The sequence below is a fragment of the Odontesthes bonariensis genome, chromosome 10, assembly GCF_027942865.1.
Source record: "Odontesthes bonariensis isolate fOdoBon6 chromosome 10, fOdoBon6.hap1, whole genome shotgun sequence".
NCBI classification, from domain to species: domain Eukaryota; kingdom Metazoa; phylum Chordata; class Actinopteri; order Atheriniformes; family Atherinopsidae; genus Odontesthes; species Odontesthes bonariensis.
The window spans coordinates 4,587,642-4,608,800 of NC_134515.1; the positions used below are offsets into that span (position 1 = coordinate 4,587,642).

The 21,159-nt window shown below is 40.3% G+C and overlaps 1 protein-coding gene across 2 annotated transcripts; it reads left to right on the forward strand.

The window, feature by feature from the left end:
• The first annotated feature begins 2,570 nt into the window (after window positions 1–2,570).
• On the forward strand, window positions 2,571–20,908 carry LOC142390521 (serine/threonine-protein kinase 38). Of its 2 annotated transcripts, none has more exons than XM_075476002.1 (14): window positions 2,571–2,636; window positions 6,429–6,566; window positions 8,406–8,457; window positions 8,730–8,852; window positions 9,948–10,031; window positions 10,115–10,238; window positions 11,151–11,305; window positions 13,913–14,024; window positions 15,836–15,897; window positions 18,290–18,407; window positions 18,492–18,615; window positions 18,728–18,823; window positions 20,085–20,179; window positions 20,277–20,908. In XM_075476002.1, exons 1-14 carry the CDS (start codon window positions 2,572–2,574, stop codon window positions 20,411–20,413), a joined length of 1,485 nt encoding a protein of 494 aa, XP_075332117.1. In that variant the 5' UTR covers window position 2,571; the 3' UTR covers window positions 20,414–20,908. The 2 variants fall into 2 exon arrangements, with proteins under 2 accessions (XP_075332117.1, XP_075332118.1); XM_075476003.1 differs by having other exon boundaries at window positions 13,913–14,015.
• The last annotated feature ends 251 nt before the right edge of the window (window positions 20,909–21,159 follow it).

Consider the following 21,159-nt stretch of genomic DNA (forward strand, 5'->3'; position numbering starts at 1 on the left):
CATTTGCTCATTTGTTTCAACAACACTTGCTGTGTTCGAAACCGCATACTTCTCCTACTTCTCCTACTACTCCTACTAACTTTTTGAGTTAGTATGCGAGTTTGATTAAGCGAGAAGTTCCCGGATGCATACTAGATTCTCCTAAATGTTGGGTATGCATCATGAGGTTACTACTCATACTCAAACTACCCAAGATGCAACGTAACGTGACGTCGCAGATCGTCATTTCCTGTCAAAACGGCAGTTTCAAGCTAGCTACAACGAGGGTAGGTTCACTTCCTGTTTTCAAAACAAAAGCACCAATTGTATGGTAATGGCTTTCCCTATGATAAAAGGCAACGGGTATTTTATTTTGTGAAAATAACCAGAAGTGCGTTGCTCACTGCGGCTAGCTTTAGTAGCGCCGATTTGTGGGAACAAAATTGTAAATAGCCGGTATTTTGTCAGGTTTTCAACACGTTGGGGATCTAAACGACTACTTTCTCACCTGAAAATGTTTCAAATGTTGCTAAAGTTTACAGAGTTTAGAGCTTAAGCGAAATCAGCTTCAGGCCGGCTGATTTCGGCTCGGGCAGGAGCAAGATGCATTGTGGGTAAAACGCTCTGCATACTGTCTGATCCATGAGTATGCAGTATGTAGTATGTAGTATGCAGTATGTAGTATGTAGTATGGAGTATGCAGTATGCAGTATGTAGTATGCAGTATGCTGTATGTAGTATGCAGTATGCAGTATGTAGTATGTAGTATGCAGTATGTAGTATGTAGTATGTAGTATGCAGTATGTAGTATGTAGTATGCAGTATGCTGTATGCAGTATGCAGTATGCAGTATGCAGTATGTAGTATGCAGTATGCTGTATGTAGTATGCAGTATGCAGTATATAGTATGTAGTATGCAGTATGTAGTATGCAGTATGCAGTATGTAGTATGCAGTATGTAGTATGCAGTATGCAGTATGTAGTATGCAGTATGTAGTATGCAGTATGGAGTATGCAGTATGGAGTATGTAGTATGTAGTATGCGGTTTTGAAAATATTTCCAGCTTCTTCTTTGTGTCGACCCACTCAGTAAAAGCTGTTCCAGACTCATGTTTCCCATCCTGCTCCATCAGCTTCCTTTAACGACCCTTTTTAACGCTTTGGGAACTGAGGACACTGATTTCAAGAGAGTTGAATCTGCGCACTGACCAGTAACCTCCTGCAGTATCCGTTCCTCCTGCTGCCGTCGATCTCCGTCAGAACAAACGAGAAGGTCTCACTGGAAGAGGGCAAAAAGGAAACACTCAGAGGGGCAAACAGGACCAGAAACACGGAGAGGAGCAGGTGGAAGGCAGCAGGTACCTGTGGTATTCAGTCAGAGGAGCCCAGCTGATGCCCTCTGGGAAACAGAAGAGAGTGATCGCCTTCAGGGTCTTCTCCTCCTCCTCCTTCTGAGATCTCGCCGTCCCGTCTCTCTGAAAGTAAACACCTCAACATTCGTTCATTCAAGCAGCTTCCGTGGTTTAAAGCAGTAACAGCCCCCCCCCCCCCTCCGATCTAGTTGGCTGGGGTTTAAAAAATAAAGCGTCTTGCTTCTCAAAACAATATGCGTTCAACAGAGTAATACATTTGCATCACAAAATCGTTCTTCAGGAAAAAGTCAGACCTCACAATCGCTTGGCCCTATTTTCTCTCCCTTCGTATCACTGCCTGCTGTGCAGACCGAAGCGCAGACCGAGCAGCAAACACCGTAACAGGAGCGGCTGTTTCAGCTATTTATTCAAATAGTATCATCTTAGGTATCCAAATTTAAAGAAAAGCTAAACCAAGTGTTCACCAAGAGTGTTGATTCCAGTGCTTTACACTCGAGCTCCAGGAGAAAAGTTAAAAATCAAAACGTTTAAAGGAAATTAAGTAGATAAGTACAACAAGTGGAACAAACTGCCTGTGGAGATTAAACTTTCACCAAATGGAGACATTTTTAAATCCAGGTTAAAAACATTTCTGTTCTCATGTGTCTATGCATGAAATCTGCACGATATCTTTGAACTTATCTGGACTGTTGCTTGCTTTTAAATTCATTTAAATGATTTTATTTGTTTCTATTTATATTCTTTTATGTTTTTGTAATGCTTCTTCCACTCCCTGCTGCAATGCTTTTATTTTATGTAAAGCACTTTGAATTGTTTGTACATGAAATGTGCTATATAAATAAATTTGATTTGATTTAGATTAGATGTATTAAAATAGAAACTCCAGTTAGAGTAAATAGCCATATAGATTTTGAATAAAAATACAAGGAATTTAAGAAAAAAGTGTGTTTTACCGTGTTTTTATTGTTTAGCACAATGCTGAAATAAGCACTAATCTCTAAAGGCAACTCTCAAACTAGAAGACGAGACTTTTTTTCTTTTCTTTTTTTTGTAAATGTTTTATTGATTTTCTGGAAATTTTTACCCACAAGAATACAGCACATGTACATGTTATTTCCATTTAAGACGAGACTTTTTGAGGCCACAGCGGACACCGCAGCTTTTAAAAGCACATGCAATGACATATCTGGGCCACTAGGTGTCGCCTTAGTTAGACGCCATGGTGACGCAACTCCGTCGGTCAAGTAGAGCAAGAGACGGGCAGACGCCGCACCTTCGATCAAGGTAAGCGAACAAAGACTAACTATAAAGAAACCGAACGCGCGGAATACAAGTTGTTATGTTTAACGTTTTGTTTAGTTAAATGTTGGAGGAAGTGAACTGTGACTTTTCTACTTCTCGCCTTCTGCATGTCAACGAACGACTCGAGCTTGCAAATAAGTAGCTAACGTTTACTAGCTAACTTTCACTTAGCTATTCGCTTAGAGAACTTCAAGACGTGAAGTTAGCGGAAATGACAACTGACCGTTTCCGGGGTGGGCTTTCAAAATAAAGGCGTTAATCGTAAACACGCATTAAAAGCCCAGCCTTTAAATCAAGTTGGTTTTATTTCGAAAGAAATTTCCGATACTACTCATGCTTTCCGGTGCTGACTTGATGCACTCAGGAACTTTAATAGCTAACTAGCTAGCTAAGTGATATCAGGTTAAGGCATCTGTTTACGTAGATGTAGGGCAGTGTAAACTGAGTAAACTTGAATTTAAAATGCGTCAATAAGTTGAGGTAATGATAAAGTGCGCCAAATCGTGGCTTTATTGGATATACTTTTTTAATAATTCACTCTTTTAGGTAGCTGTGGGACGTGTGATTACGTTGCTACCGAAACTAGCTACGTGTTGTTTAGGCTGGCTGGGTCAGTTTTATTATTAGTCACTAATTAAACTAGCTGTCCTAACTTTTCATGGAGCAGGAAAACCACAACTAACATTAAACATTTTTACCGTTACGAGACTTTATTGATACATTATTTGGTGTACTTTAAGTTCCCTCATTACGTCAGTCACTGGTTTAAAAAAAACAAAAAAACAAATAAACTAACTTTGTTGTATTTTAGATATATTCACATTTTCAATTGTATTTTGCAAATTTACTGTCAAAAAAGTTACCTATCCGGAAGTGTATGAGACGTATGCTAATGACACAACAAATTAAAAAATAATTAGGCTGCAGGACACAATTAAAAGATAATATAGTTTAGCTTAAAGTTATCTGCAACTACCAAAGTGGATTTATTTCTCATTTTTTGTTAAATGTAATGATGTATATTTCAAAATTGTGTTCACAGAATGATTATTGTATTTTTTATTCGTATTTAATACCCTAAAGTTCTTTTAAATGACATTTAAGTGCACTTTTTGTACTTTTTGCACCTGAATGTCAACCCACAGAGTAATAACACAGTATATTGATAAGTTACTATTATTAGAGACACTTTGAAATAAACTTTTGGAGTTGTTCCACTTTAGCACACAAAAGTGAAACTAAAACATACTGAGCAAAAAACTATTTGTTCAAAAACACTTAACTAATCGTTATCACACTTTAAAGTTACTCAGGATTAGTCTCACTGCAGGTACACTCAGGTATGCTAAGATTTAACATTGTGAGAACATTTATTTTTCATCAGGAAGCAGCGGCCAAAGACTTGATTCCTGGTGACAAATTCAAGTAAATTCAGTTTATTTTTAAAACGCCAAATAACAACAAATGCCATCTGAAGGCACTTCAATGATTGCTTAGTTTCTTCTGCTCTTACAACAAAGTCCTACATCTTTGTAGACGCTGTGCCTCTGTTAGTCAGATCGCTGGAATTGATTAACTCGTCTTGTTCTGCTGCTCAGCTCCCAAATTAAAAGGTAACCGCAGAGGCTTTTAAGCTTAAATGTCATTTTGTTTTGCAAACAGCAGCCTTCAAATGTGTGAGTTGAGAAGCAGAATTGATCAGTTCCATCGTAAAAATAGCTTCTGAACTAAGTGTTTGAGCTAAGGTTGCATCAGAACCTGTTTTTGTTTCTCAGGAGGATTCCAACATCATCGCTTGCGCAAATCCGATTTCCTCATGTCTTCATCATTATATTGTTCACGACGTTGCTCTGTTCAGGGTGTAGAGCCAGATGCCTTCCTTCCTCTTTTTGTTGGCCAACGGTCACCTCATGTCATGGTTCCAATTTTCAAAGCTCTCTTCGGCGTTCTCACATCTTGACTGTAGCACTTCAGCCGGGTTCAGTGTCCCAAAACTTCCCCGAAAACATCATCCAGATAAGAAAAGGTGTTTAGTGTGACTCGGGATGGTGCAGGTAGTGTGACTGAGGATATTAACCAGCAGAATAAAGAGAATTAACTCAGCCCTCTGCATGTATTTTATTGATTCATCATTTGGTGTACTTTAAGTAGACCCTCCAGAAAAACGCGGGCATAAATCCTTGATTACGCGGGCTAAAATCCTGGATTTTGCAATTGAATATGCGGGTTTTTTTAATGATTTTATGCCGTGAAATTGCGAGAAGTTGCGGAACTTGCGAATTATGCAAAAAGTTGTGAATTATGCAAAGTTGCAAAATATGCTGCTACTGAATGAAAAAGAGTCATTTTAAAGACCACCTATGATAAACAAGCATACTGGAACCAAGTTACTTCACAGAAGGTTTTTTATTTTAACAAAAGCAGTTTCACAATACATACACACACGCGCGCACACACACACACACACACTTCTCGGTCTCATTCTGTTTCATTTATTCTTTATTTGGCCAATTTTAAGCTTGTACGCTACTCACCTCGTTTCTGGTAGCCCTCGCAAGGGTTTTGGATGCCTCGGTGAACGTCAGCTGTCTGGCTTTGGCTTTCCTTTCCGCAGCTGCAGAAAGCATTTTCAAATGTTTCGCGCTGGTAAAGTGGCACGTCACTGACGATTTTCTTTTATGCTCCAACACACAGTTGCACGGGGTGCAGAATAGTTTCCCCCCGCTTTCGTGCAAGACATCGGGGTACTGCTTTGCCCGGTCTTTGGCAGTAATGTGCGTCGGTAGGTGAGATCGATTAGCTTTTTTCATTTTGTCTCTCGTTAATTTTCGACATTTTTTTTCTCTTTCCAACTTTATGCAGAAAAGTGCGGAGATTGTGAAATCAAGTGAGTCCTGCATATTTCGCATATTTTGCGTGGAAAATGTGATTATTGCGGTGAATATGCGGCTTTTTTGAAAAATATTGACCCCCGCATAAATCAGCGGTAATTTGCTGATTTTTGCAACGAAATCAGCGATTGCAAAATCGTGTTTTTCTGGAGGGCCTAATTAAGTTCCCTCATTACTGGTTAAAAAAAAATAAATAAATACAAATAAACTAACTTTGTCTTTTCAATATATTTTCACATTTTCAATTGTATTTTGCAATTTTACTTACAAAAAAGTTACCTATCCAGAAGTGTATGTTAATGACACAACGAATTAAAAAATAATTGTGCTGCAGGACACTTTATTGGACCAATTAAAAGATAATATAGTTTAGCTTAAAGTTATCTGCAACTACAAAAGTGGATTTATTTCTCATTTTTGGTTAAATGTAATGATGTATTTTTCAAAATTGTGTTCACAGAATGATTATTGTATTTTTTTATATGTATTTAATACCCTAAAGTTCTTTTAAATTACATTTAAGTACACTTTTTGTACTTTTTACACCTGAATTTTAACCCACAGAGTAATAACACAGTATATTGATAAGTTACCATTACTATTGCTTCATTATTAGTTACACTTTGATATAAACTTTTGGTATAGGCTACTTTATTTTATATATGCTTTAAGTTGTTCCACTTTAGCACACGAAAGTGAAATGAAGACACTTCAAACTCATCATTTATTTGTTTTAAGAAGATGATAGTGTGGAAAAGAATGGCGGTGACCAGGTGAAGTGGAATTAAAAGTGGAATGGTTATAATTTATAACCTTCCAGTGATTGAAAAACACATTTTCCAGACCCGGATTGTTGTGATTGCTGTCGTCTGTGTGTTCCCAGACAAAGCATGGCGATGACTGGCCAGAGCTCGTGCTCCTCGATGAGTAACCACACCAAGGAGCGCGTCACCATGGCCAAAGTGACGCTGGAGAACTTCTACAGTAACCTCATAGCCCAGCATGAGGAGAGAGAGATGAGGTAATATCCAAAGCTTTTCCTTTTTCATGAGAACATTCATCTGAACAGTTTAAAATCCAGTGAAGGTGGAATAACTGAAGGATTTTTCTTTAGAAATTAACACACACACACACACACACACACAGATATACTGTTTCAGGATGTGGCTGATGTCATTATGAATTTAGGACCTAACCACTTCCTGTTGTGCCAAACAGTGGATTCATCACGACCGTTATTGATTTCTTATTGATGCAAAGTCTCGTTTTAAAGCGCAGAGACTCCAGAGCTGTTTCCACTTGTTTCCCAACATGGCTGCACAGCGTCATCAGCGTGGTTAATTTTTTTTTAAGTAGCTATTTATTCACGAGCACATTCTGTTCATTTAAGGTGTAGCTGTGGGTTGATAAATCGGATATGAATGGAGCTGCTGTCGGGGGGCGTTTGGGCCGAGCTGTGAAGTTTACAGATTAAACTGGAAATATACGAAGTGTCTGGCTGTGATGACTCAGCAGAGGCTGAATTAATAAGAAAACGGCTGAATCGAAGCGCGATACTTTGGGCTAACGTGATCAGAGCTTTTGGTTTTAACAGCAAAATGTTCAGGTGCTTTTTTTGTCTCGATTTAAAGGGATAGTTCGCCTCTTTTGACATGAAGCTGTATGACATCCCATATTAGCAATATCATTTATGAACATTTTCTTACCCCCTCTGATTCACATCTCAGACTTGGAAGGTCTTGATTAGGGATGCACTGATCCGATATTTGGATCCCGGTGCAAATTTGAGAACGGGTATCAGTGACAATGGGCGGCGGATTTATTTTATTAATTATTTATTTGTTTTAATTTAATTTATTTATCTGTTTTTTATTTATTTTATTTGTTTATTTACTTTATTTTTTAAATTTATTCTTAATTTATTGATCTATTTATTTTTATTTTATTTAAAAAAAATTTTACCAAGCTAGAGAAGCTATTGTTTTTGTTCAGATGCTTTTGTGATGGCTGCTTAAAGGGACAGTTCGCCTCTTTTGACATGAAGCTGTATGACATCCCATATCAGCAACATCATTTCTGAACATCTTCTTACCCCCTGCTGCGTCCTGTGAGCAGAGTTCCAGCCTCGTTTTGGTGTTGATGAAGGTAGTCCGGCTAGTTGGCTGGGGTTTAAAAAATAAAGCGTCTTGCTTCTCAAAACAATATGCGTTCAACAGAGTAATACATTTGCATCACAAAATCGTTCTCCAGGAAAAAGTCAGACCTCACAATCTCTTGGCCCTATTTTCTCTCCCTTCGTATCACCGCCTGCTGTGCAGACCGTGCAGACCGAGCGGTCCCTTATTTCGATATGAAGTTTGCTTATTTTTAATTTCGATTCAGGCGGACATTGTCGTTTACGACACTTTCACGCTGTAACTAAACACGTCTTTGCTTTTTTTTAATGTCAGAAATCAATAATTTATTTTGCTATTTAATGGTGAAACGATGCTCCAGTTTCTAAGTTTCAGCACTGATTGGTGTCTTTAGGAACTCTTTTCCTTTTTAGAGCTACACATACAGTCTGGTATGTGGATCATAAAAGGTGTTTTTTTTTTTTAGACACATTATTTTAAACAGATTTATAGGGAGGTTTGGAATTAAAATTCAAGCTACAGGTTGTGGGACTCGATTCAAGCGGGGGGGGGGTGTCAAAACGAGGCTGGAACTCGGCTCACAGCAGCAGGGGGTAAGAAAATGTTCATGAATGATGTTGCTGATATGGGATGTCACACAGCTTCATGTCAAAAGAGGCGAACTATCCCTTTAATGTGCTGTTTTTATCTCTATAGCAGAGCTAATGGTCAGACTGTGTTTACAGGCAGCAAAAGTTGGAGAAGGTGATGGATCAGGAGGGCTTGGCTGATGAGGAGGTGAGCAGCGTGCACACGCCTGGAGGAGAACCCCGACATGTTGGCTGGGTTCTTAGATCTGATGGTTTCATTTGAGTTTTAAGTTTAAAAAACACAGTTTTTTGGGGGGGATATTTAATTTAAACTGAGTTTTGTAGAAGTTTCCTAAAATAATTTATCTTAAAAAATATTGACTGTTAATCACAAATATTATAAATTGCTTTATTTTTGTACTGAAACACTGTGACGTAGCACCAAATGGAGCATTTAAACGTGCCGTCTGTGCTCTGTAGAAACGTATCCGGCGTTCTGAGCACGCACGGAAAGAGACGGAGTTTCTGCGCCTAAAACGCACCCGACTGGGACTGGAGGACTTCGAGTCTCTGAAGGTGATCGGACGAGGAGCTTTTGGAGAGGTGAGAGTCTTTGAAACTTCTCCATTTCATGCAAACGTTCACAGTTTCTCACTTTCAAACTGTTTCTCACTTTCAAGCTTTCAGATATTTAAAAATCCTCGATTACTTCACCAGGAGTTGCTCATTGACTCTGTAGCGCCCCCTACGATGCTTAAAAATGGTCCCCGCATTGGGGTTAGTTTCACGTGGGACACCGAAATTTGGTACACTCATTCATCATGCCCAGACGCACAAAAAAGTCTCATGCCGCCATGGTCCAACGTACACAGGAAGGCGGCCATTTTGGATGGAAAGTGTGTTTTTGTGCCATTTTTGACCGATTCCACGCCTTGCATATGATCGAACTCGTCCTACAGATTTAATGCTACAGACTTCAAACTTGGCCAGGTTACTCTTAAGACATGGGGGAGAAAATCATTGGGCAACTTTTTCAAAACTTAAAGGGCGTTGCCGTGGCGACGCCTCAAAGTTCGATGACTCGCCATCACTCGCCACAAAAAATGAAGTCGCTTATAACTCCCACATACATTATCCAATCTGTCCCAAACTTCATACGGTGAATCCTGGACCCAGCCTGAACGCGCACATATTATCATAGTGACATCCACCTATAGCGCCATCTGCTGGTGGTTGGAAACGTCTTTTTCTTTTTTTTCACACTTTGCATATGATCGAACTCATCCAACAGATTTAATGCTACAGATTCAAACTTGGCCAGGTTACTCTTAAGACATGGGGGAAAAAATCATGGAGAAACTTTTCCAAACTCTGAACGGTGTGGGCGTGGCCAGGTGGTGAAAATCGTGTGATGGCGTTTGTGATTTGAAAGCCTTATCACCATCGCAAGGTCATGAAACTTGGCACACACGTCCACCCTGACGACCTCGTACGTATGTAAAGGGTATCATGTGTGGGTGTAGCAAAATGGCTCAGTGGCGCCCCCTAGAAATGTTCAAAAACCCCTCCGCATTGGGGTTATTATGTGCTCGTACGTACGCAGAGGGTATCGTGCGTGTGAGCAGAGCTGAGCATACAGCTGCTTGCAGCTTTAATTTGTTGTTGTTTCTTTAATGAAAACTGTTGTGATGCGTTCAGGTGCGCCTGGTGCAGAAGAAGGACACCGGTCACGTCTACGCCATGAAAATCCTGCGCAAAGCTGACATGCTGGAGAAAGAGCAGGTGAGGCGGGAGCATGCCGACTCGAAGCCGCTCCTCTTCCACCTGTCGGACGTCTTTGAACCTTTTTCTGTCGCTGGCTGCAGGTCGGTCATATCCGGGCTGAGCGGGACATTCTGGTGGAGGCGGACAGCCTGTGGGTGGTCAAGATGTTCTACAGCTTCCAGGACAAGATGAACCTCTACCTCATCATGGAGTTTCTTCCAGGAGGTGAGACCCTTTACTAAACCACTTTTCAGTCCGATAGAAGGACAACTTCCATTGGTTTCAAACAGGTTTCCCAGCACATCCATCACATGTTTTCTGAATAAAGCTCCAATATATAAAGAAACCAGGGCTGGGCAACGATTAAAATGTTTAATCTAATTAATCACATGATTTCCCTGATTAATCACGATTAATCGCATTTGTACGCAGAATCCAAAAATGAATCCAAAAATGAATTAAAAAGTCGTGTATAGCTTTTAGCATTTAGCTTTATTTTAAATGTGCTGCCATATGAATGAAAGTGCCATAACATTTGTTGTGCAAACACACTTTTAACATCAGCATCTTTCTGTAGTTTTTATGTAGAAGCCTCGCTCCACTGTCTGTTTCCTTGAATGACTTGCTGCTATCAGTTGTGTGTTTTGCCTTTAAGTGATATTTTAGACTGGAACTACTACGCTGAGAAGACAATTCAACTTGGCAGTGTTTACAGATGACTTTGGTTCTGTCGACTCCGCCGTCTGGAAGAACTTTAAAATGAAAATGGCCGAGTAAAAGTTCCGTACCCTTCTCCATGTTTGGTGGATCCGCCGATTACTTTCTTTTCCTGTGGTCCGTGTCGTAGTGGGTTGAGCAGGCGCCCCATGTACAAGAGGCCCTGTGCTGCGTGTCGTTCCCCCTCTCTCTGCCCTCTGCGTTAATGCACGATAAAATATTTATCGGCGTTAAATAATTAGCGAGTTAACGCGATAATAACGAGTTAACTCGCCCAGCCCTAAAAGAAACTAAACGTCCTGTTTGCTTTATGTCGTTTGTGTGCATTAAAACAGCAGCTGAACATCTGTGTGACGGGTGGAGGGTTTTTGATTTTAAGTAAAAGTCGGAGCTAACACGGCTGTGCTGTTTGTGGTGCAGGAGACATGATGACCCTGCTGATGAAGAAGGACACTTTGACAGAAGAGGCCACTCAGTTCTACATAGGAGAGACGGTGCTGGCCATCGACTCCATCCACCAGCTCGGCTTCATCCACAGAGACATCAAACCAGACAACCTGCTGCTGGACTCCAGGGTGGGTTGTGTCCACTCACAGATTTTTTTTATTATTCTGAGAGTCAGTATAGATCGGTTTATGGCCTTCAGTGTTGTCCCCAAACATGGTTACTTGATTTGAAAATTCTTATTAAATGACTAAAGGCGTCACCATGATTAAATTAGAGCTGCTTCTTTTTAAAATATTGAGTTTTAAGCCCCTTTAAAGACGCAGTCTGACAGCGTCTGAACATGTAGTTTTCCCTAACAGTGACAGCGGCGCTGCTTGGTTGGTTGTAAAATTCTATCTAAAACTTCTTACACACTCAGTGGGGTCACATGGCACTGAAAGGGTCGGATTACTGGCTAAATTACAATAAGGATGAGTTGAGCGAGGGTAATTCTCCTTGGATATATGGCGGTGAATGAATGGGATCAGAGGCACAAAGCGTGTCATACCCCGGTATGATAGGTGGCGCTGTACCCATTCCAGCTGTTGCTAATAGAGCCACTTCCTGTTGACCTCTTCACCACCAACAACAACAACAAACTCAGGCATTGGAGAAAGATGGAGAACGCAGAGCAAGATGAAGCTACGTCCCTCTACATTTGGTCTGTGATGAGCTGCTTGTTGCACAAACTCGATGCCCAACGGAGCATTCTCCATCGCGTTGTTTGTTTCTTTCTGACGGCGACAACAACAGGAATATCGTCTCCATTGACTTCCGGGTCACGACCCCGGGAAAACATCTGGAGCATGCGCAGAACGCAAAGTCTGATTCACCACGAGCTTCAGCGTCTACAAGCAGGTTTAGAGTGACTTTCAACCCAGTTATCTCGGGGTCTGAATCCGATCCGATTCTTAGTCAGATTAAGGTGTCTACATGCACTTAATAACTCAGTCTGATTGTAGTTTAGCCAATAATCCGATCCTTTCAGTGCCATGTGACCCCTCTGAATGTTTTCATGACCCCTGAGTGAGATAACAGGTCGAGGCTAAACCTGTGGTGAGCTAAAGGCCACAAAGATGAAACTTGGCCACAAGGTGGCAGGGCTGGAAAAGTCCTGAAGTTTGTCGTCTCAGCTCCTGGGCATCACAAAAGTCAGCATGCTACAAAATAAACGTGAAGCTCATAGTTTTAAGGTTCACAGACTTCTCTAGCGTTGCTTTAAAGTACAAACGTTGTGACATATCTGCTGATTTTAAGACGGTAAACGATGTGTTGGGGAAGAACATCGGCTCCTCTTTCTGCTTTTAATGTGATTTACGACAAACAAACGGGCCTGAATGAAAACAACCAATCAGGGCCAGAGGAGTCCCGGAGGCTGAATTTCATGATTTTCAGTGTTTCGTTGTTGTTTTAGTTTAGTGTGTCTGTCTTGGGCATCAAAACATTACAATATGATATCAGTAACTTTTATTCAACTTGTTTGCTCACCTGCTTGTTGAAGATAACTTGAGTTGGGAAATGTTGAAGAGGCGTTCGAGGAGTCCCTCAGGCGGACTCTCCCCAAAGTCCAACCACACAGTGCCTCTCCACCATGGTTATTGGGCTTTATCTGTATTTTCTTCCCCTCTCATGCCCCCTCAGTTAGTTTCTTGCACTTTCATCAGCCTTAAGTCTTCCCCCAGGCGGCGATTCGGAAATATCTAGCGGAATATGTTCCGACTCCTCTGCAAGCCTCTGAAATCTCTTCGATCGATGACAGATTTCCCCCAGATTTTGTCTACAACCTCCCAGAATTTCTGTGAAAATCAGACTAAAGTCTTGTGCTGTGAACCTGGCACGGCTGTTTTAATCGGTTCCACCTCTACGGTTGGCGTGGTTACTCGCCTGCTGGGTGTATGGCATCCTCATTTCCAAGGAGGGGAGCTAAAACATTGAATTGACATCCTAACTTAATTTCTGAAAAGGGACATTTTTGTCCCCTTTTAAAACAACCTAAAAACATCATATTAATATTTTTTCATCTTTTTATTTCGTAGATCTTTTATTCCGCTTCAGTTCTAATCATAACTACCAAGTTTTCAATTATTAGTCCCTAAAAATCAATGTTGTTGCTAATCATTGACATATCCCAGACCCTAATTATCCCTACTCAATAATTCTACTTTGCATTCCATATATTTTGAAAATACTGGCACCTAAAGGCTTAAAATTTGGGCTAAAAAGTTCAAATTGGCATCTAAAGGGTTAATTTTTTAAAAAAAATAATTGAAAACTTGGTAGTTATGATCAGAACTGAAGTGGAATAAAAGATTTATGAAAAAAAAGTGGAAAAAAATATTAATATATGATGTTTTTAGGTCGTTTTAAAAGGGGACAAAAATGTCCCTTTTCAGAAATTAAGGAGTTTTTTTTTTTCTACACAATGAAAAATTGCATTTTATATGATGTGTGTTTGAAATTTGAAAAAATAGTCAAACATGCACAACTGGACTAAATATGATGAGTATCACTATTTCCAGTGTGGAATTAGAGGAGAAAGTTCACCCCAAGTGGACAAAAATGCCACCTATCAGGGCTAATATAGACTGTTGTGACGGCGGTGTGAGAAATGTCTGGATTAAGCCATTAATCTTTTAAAAGCACTAATGCCTGTAAGTTCAGCGGTTAAAACGGACCGTTTTTCTCTTTGTTTCCAGGGTCACGTGAAGCTCTCAGACTTTGGTTTGTGCACGGGACTGAAGAGGGCTCATCGTACGGAGTTCTACAAGAACCTGAACCACAGCCTGCCCAGTGACCTCAGTAAGCAAAGTCAGGCAACGTTCCAATTCTTTTACCTGTTTCGCATGCAGCTTCTGCCACTCACCCCTCGTGCACGCTTGTTGGTCATTTTGCCTGTTTTGCATGTGATCCTAACTCACCCGACTGCTTTTATGTGAATGATTGGTTCGAGCCTGAGTGAAGCATTCTGGGAATCAGTGACCGGTCTCATGTCTTACCGGCTCAGACGTTTGAGGTTTGACTGCAGAGGAGGTGTCAGATATTTATTTATTTATTTATTTATTTATATATTTATTTATTTATTTATTTATGTATGTATGTATTTATTTATTTATTTATGTATTTATTTATTTATTTATTTATGTATTTATTTATTTATATATGTCCCAACACAGGCAAAGATATTTGGTATTCTTTTCATTTTGCTCCTCCTTCCCACTGAGGATGAAATAAAAAGCTTTACAGGACTCTGATTCACATTTCAGACTTGAAAGGTCTTGATTAAGGATGCACCGAGCCGATATTTGGATCCCGATGCAAATTTGAGTCGATTTTTTTTTTTTTTTTTTTTTTTTTTTTTTTTTTTTTTTTTTTTTTTTAATTCTTATTTATTTATTTTTACTTTTTATTTATTTTAGTTTTTTTTTTTTTACTTTATGTTTTTCCCACTTGTCCTGTGTAGCATTGGCATTCAAGGGCCTTATGCCCCCTCTAGTGGTGAAAAAACTTAAGTTGGAACTACCAACGATCTTTTTTGTTTTTTTCTTTTTACCAAAAAAATCGGCCAATTTTGTTTTGTTTTTTAAATATTTTATTTTATTTTTTATTGTTATTATTATTATTATTATTTTTTTGTTTGTTTGTTTGTTTGTTTGTTTGTTTGTTTTTTTTACCAAGCTAGAGAAGCTGGATGTTTAATTCCCATTTACACTAAACTATATAATATACTATAGGGCTGATTGCTATTTATTTTGAAAGTCTACCAACCAAACTAGTGAAGCTATTGTTTTTTTTCCTCAATTTCAGCTACTTTATTATTTAATATTTTGTTTTACATTGGAGTTTGAATCCCTAATTGCACTGAAGATTGTTTTACTGGTGCACAATTATTAAATAAATAAGTTATTCAGTACATTTATATCTGTTTATTTATTTATTTATTTTAAATAGTCGAGTCTGATCCCAGTCTTTTCCACACAGTGAAACTCACCTTTTGTTGCCATAGTTTCCAGCTGTTTCTCTGTATCAGTATCGGCCGATACTAAACCTCAGATATCGGTATCTGAGGTGAAGGTGCATCCCTAGTCTTGATGGTGGCTTTTTCTATTTCTACGAGGCTTTTGACATGTAAGGCCATCAGAAGCACAAGTTGAACGTTACCCTCAGTTTCCATGGAAACCAGCGAGCTCTGTTAACGCTTCATAGCTTTGCAGCGTAGCTGTTAGCTATTAGCTGTTAGCTCGGCTCTACCTCTCTATTATGCAGGCCTAAGCTTCTCTTTTTCTTTTGGGGATCAAGTAGTGTCATAAAGAAAAGAAACTGCTGCTTGATCTGCAAAAGAAAAGGAACAAATCGCTCGTAGGGCCAGAAATAGGAATTGGGATCAGATTCCAACTTCATTTGAAGTCTTGTGATTGGCTCAAGTCTCCCGTCCTGGGTTTGTTTTTTTATAAAGCCTGAAAATGGAGCTAAAAGCAGGTGCAGAAGCCTTTTTTATTTTTTTTTTCATCGTAGATGCCTTGAATTCCAGAATGCTGAAAGCTCACTGTGGAATTTTTGCTGAATTACACGCAGCTGTAGTCGATTACAGATTTTCATCTTGGTCTCTCTTCTTCGCACAGCTTTCCAGAACATGAACTCAAAGAGGAAAGCAGAGACCTGGAAGAGGAACAGGAGGCAGCTGGTAGGTCTGAGCAGCGATGTGACGTGTGAACGATCCATTTAACATGATAGCATGTAGATAAAGAAAAGGTTTTCATCGTGCACCACAAACCTAAATGTTTTCCTTAAAGGGACAGTTCGCCTCTTTTGACATGAAGCTGTATGACATCCCATATCAGCAACATCATTTCTGAACATCTTCTTACCCCCTGCTGCGTCCTGTGAGCAGAGTTCCAGCCTCGTTTTGGTGTTGATGAAGGTAGTCCGGCTAGTTGGCTGGGGTTTAAAAAATAAAGCGTTTTGCTTCTCAAAACAATATGCGTTCAACAGAGTAATACATTTGCATCACAAAATGGTTCTCCAGGAAAAAGTCAGACCTCACAATCTCTTGGCCCTATTTTCTCTCCCTTCGTATCACTGCCTGCTGCCGACAGCCGCGCCTGTTACGGTGTTTGCTGCTCGGTCTGCACAGCAGGCAGTGATACGAAGGGAGAGAAAATAGGGCCAAGAGATTGTGAGGTCTGACTTTTACCTGGAGAACCATTTTGTGATGCAAATGTATTACTCTGTTGAACGCATATTGTTTTGAGAAGCAAAACGCTTTATTTTTTAAACCCCAGCCAACTAGCCGGACTACCTTCATCAACACCAAAACGAGGCTGGAACTCTGCTCACAGGACGCAGCAGGGGGTAAGAAGATGTTCAGAAATGATGTTGCTGATATGGGATGTCATACAGCTTCATGCCAAAAGAGGCGAACTGTCCCTTTAAGGCGAGACACTACAGGTGAATAGGGTAATATTTTAAAATAATAGATATCACCATGAAACTTCCTCAGTTGATGACTTATACAGTGGAAACCGCTTATAGTGGTCACGGATATAGTAATCAACCGCTTATATAGATCAAAAGGCTTGGGACGGAATCATTTCTATACAAACGCTGTTTAAATAATTCGCTTATAGTAATCAAGAAATCCGCTTATGTTAATTTTTGGCCATTTTATGAATGTAAACATGTGCAAAAATATTTTAAAACTACGTGTAGCTATTTTATTTTTTACTCCCTTGATTCCTTTCTGGACGTCTGCTTCTGCCTCGCTAGCTAGCGTAGCGCGTTGACACCGGGCAGCAAGCGCGCGAATCATGGCTGGAAAAAGGAAGTAATTTTCTCTGAATGAAAAACGTAGTCCCCTCGAGGCGTATGACAAATGACCAAAAACGAGCCAACGAGATGCTGCGGCGAAGCTTGGCATTCCTCAGGCTACCTTGTGTAGTCTAATTAAGCAACGAGAGACAGTCATGAATGCTAACGACGGAGAAAGAAAACGACGGCGGACTGCGCAGTACTGTAATTAAACTTGCATGATAATAAAATTCAGTAAATGCTGAAGCTATCCGTCTCATTTCATTTTTCTCATTGAAAAACGATACAAATGGCATTTAGATGATATTCTGCATAAAAAAATAAGTGAAATACCTGTACTGTAATACAAATTCGGTTTTAGTAATCAACTGCTTATAGTGTTCAAATTGACTCTGGACGAACGTGATCACTATAAGCGGTTTCCACTGTACAAGTATGGAAAAAAAAAATGTATTACAAGTTTTAGAAATTTACATGTTTAATTATGCAAATTAAACAAATCTACAAATTATTTGGATGAATATTGCTCCACGAAACCAAACCAAAGCTTTTTGAAATGTATTTTTTGCTCAAAATATAAGATAAATTTGTATAAAATCTGCAAAATGAGCCTCATTTGCTCATTAGTGTCAAGCTTAGTGATATTTAAATTGTCCATCCTTGTAATGGTGCTTTTGCACCAAAGTGAAACCAGTTCTTTTGGTAGGGATAATTATGGTCTGGGATATGTCAATGATCAGCAACAACATTGATTTTTAGGGATTTTGTTTGTTATGCCTGTTTAAAAATAAATAAATAAAAATAATTTCTGAAAAGGGACATTTTTGTCCCTTTCTAAAATGATCCCCAAAATACCATATGTTAATATTTTTTTCCACTTTTTTTTTCAGAAATCTTTTCTTCCACTTCAGTTCTGATCATAACCTCCAAGTTTTCAATTATTTTCAAAAAATTAACTCTTTAAATACTAGTGTATGTAAGGTAAACAGAAATTAGTTTGGGTTAAGCAAAATCAGCTTCAGGCCGGCTGATTTCGGCTCGGGCAGGAGCGAAATGCATTGTGGGTAAACGCTCTGCATACTGTCTGATGGAGCAGTACGCAGTATGGAAGTATGCGGTTTCAAACACAGCCCAAATCTTAGAAGTTTCTAAAGTCAAACCAGCATAAGTTTTATTTATCGACCACCCGTCAGCTCAGTTAAAAGCTGAAAAATGGACCTGGTTGTCATTCTTTTTGTGCTTTTATTGCTATCGTCCCTCCATCTCAGGCTTTCTCCACGGTGGGAACCCCCGACTACATCGCTCCAGAGGTCTTCATGCAAAACGGATACAACAAGCTGTGCGACTGGTGGAGTCTGGGCGTCATCATGTATGAGATGCTGATAGGTACTGACGGGGAGGAGGCGTTCAGCTGGTCTGCCTGCAGATGTTCGGGGCTCGGGTGTGAAACGTGTCCCTCTCTGTCTGCAGGTTACCCTCCGTTCTGCTCAGAGACGCCTCAGGAGACGTACAGAAAAGTCATGAACTGGCGAGAAACGCTCATTTTTCCTCCAGAAGTGCCGATTTCAGAGAAGGCCAAAGACCTCATCCTCAGGCAGGAACACCGCTCACATTTACCAGCCTCAGTTTAACGTTTGAGTCGCACCGAGCAGCTTAAAGGGTTTTCTGTGCATGTCGGATACTGAGTGAGCCCGTTGTGTGGACAGGTTCTGCTGTGAGGAGGAGCACAGGATTGGTGCTGCAGGGGTGGAGGAGATCAAGTCCAATCCGTTCTTTGAGGGGGTCGACTACGACCACATCAGGTGAGGCCGGCCTGCCGTTTCTGACGCTGTGCTCGGATGGCGGATCTTTCTAACTTTGTTATCTGAACCAAATGAGACGTCTGAGCCTGTAAATGCCGCAGAAGGCGGTTAAAGATTTGTCCAGTGTTGGTTTTAATATCCAGCATTAGCTTACGCCTTTGCTTTATTTTAAGCTTATTTTCCTTAAATACCTTTTTGTGAAGGTATTTAAGCTGTGAAACGAGGGCTCTCGCCCTCACGCTCGCTGAAATGAGTTTTTAACTCGACGCGTCTGACTGATCTGATTCTGCTGCCACAAACAAGCTTTTGTTTGTTCTGATTCCAGCTTAGACTGGACGGAGAGCGAGTTTATCCTCCATTTCTCCTGGTAACCAGAGCGCCTTTATGTGGAGGTGAAGCGATCTGACGGAAAAACATTTTTATTTTAGGTCATTAGTTTGTTATTTTTTTAAATTATTATTTTCTTTTTTAATTTTTTTTAATTTCAATTTTTTTAAATTATTATTTTCTTTTTTAATTTTTTTAATTTCAATTTTTTAAAATTATTATTTTCTTTTTTATTATTTTTTTTTATTTAATTTTTTTATTTTGTTCGTTTGTTTGTGATTACCTTTTTTTAAAATTATTATTTTGTTTAAATTTTGGGATTAAAATTTTTATTAATTTAATTTGAGTTTTTTAATCAAAATTTTAAAATATTATTTCCTTTTTTAATTACATTTTTTTAATTTCAATAATAATAATTATTAATATTTACTTTTTTAAATTATTTTTTTTACTTTTTTGTTCGTTTGTTTATTAAATTGTTTTTGAATTTTTTTTTTTCATTATTTTTAAAAAAAAATTTTATTAATAATTTCAATTATTATTATTTTCTTCTTTTTTATTATTATTATTATTATTTTTAATTTTTAAAAAGCAGCTCTTGCTCAGATGAAGGGGCACCAGCCCTTATGCAGCTTTTTAAAATGTAAATACACGTGCGTATGTTTTAATTTATGTTCCGCTGCTTTTTTTTTTCGTAACATTTTGCGGCAGCAATCCGACGGGTTCGGACCCCGGAAGTATTCGTACGGCTTCTAACGCGGTCAAAACAGCTGGAGCGGCGTTAATGAGCAGACTCGCACCTGTAGAAAACCCGAGTTTGTAGAAAACTCTTCTCGCCCTGCTCTGTGTTCCTCTGACCTCTGACCTCATGCCGCCGCTTGTTATTGGTGGTTAAACTGTGTCTGACCTCTGACCTCACTGATGTGCTCTGCAGGGAGAGACCCGCCGCCATCCCCATCAACATCAAGAGCATCGACGACACCTCCAACTTCGATGAATTCCCCGACTCTGACATCCTCACGCCAGCAGGTACGCCCCTCCCCTTCCCGGCTGATGCATTGTGGGCCTTTTTTTCCCTCTGTGGCGTGTGAAATGACGGCGTCTTCCTGTCTGTGTCCCCGTGCAGCCACGCAGGTGTCCAACCACACCGAGGCCGACCTGAAGAACAAGGACTGGGTCTTCATCAACTACACCTACAAACGCTTTGAGGGCCTCACGGCTCGGGGGGCCATCCCATCCTACATGAAGACGGGGAAGAGATGAACGCCGCGGCCCCTGCCCAACGCCGCGGCCTCTGCCCAGCGCCTGAATGAGTCGCCCCCCCTCACCCCCACCCCGCTGCGTTGGACGAGAACTCTCCTCCGAGCGACGAGGCGCTCTTTCTGAACAGCACAAAAATGATAAAGCGGCTCATCTCCGTCTGTTCGTTTCCATAGGAACCTCCCGTTTCACCATAGCAACCGCTGCCTTCGCCTTGTTTAGTGCTTCTGAGGGTACTTCTCCACTTTCTGCTCGCACAGCCCAAACCGGGATCAGAGCCTCTCTCTCTCCGCTGGTTTTCTGCACCAGTGGAAGCAGTCGGATGTTTTCACTCCTGATTACCAGCAACGTTCCCGACGACGTTCCGACCGACATTCCCAACATCATTCCCTCTGTTAACCAGCAGCAGACCAAGGGCTCTTCTTCTTCTTCCCCTCCTTCTCCTCCTCCTCCTCCTCCTTCTTCTCCTCCTCTTCCTTCTTCTTCTTCCCCTCCTCCTTCTTCTTCTTCCCCTCCTCCTTCTTCTTCTTCCCCTCCTCCTTCTTCTCCTCCTCTTCCTTCTTCTTCTTCTCCTCCTCCTTTTCCTCCTCTTCCTTCTTCTTCTTCCCCTCCTCCTTTTCCTCCTCTTCCTTCTTCTTCTTCCCCTCCTCCTCCTTCTTCTCCTCCTCCTTCTTCTCCTCCTCCTTCTTCTCCTCCTCCTTCTCCTCCTCTTCCTTCTTCTTCTTCTCCTCCTCCTTTTCCTCCTCTTC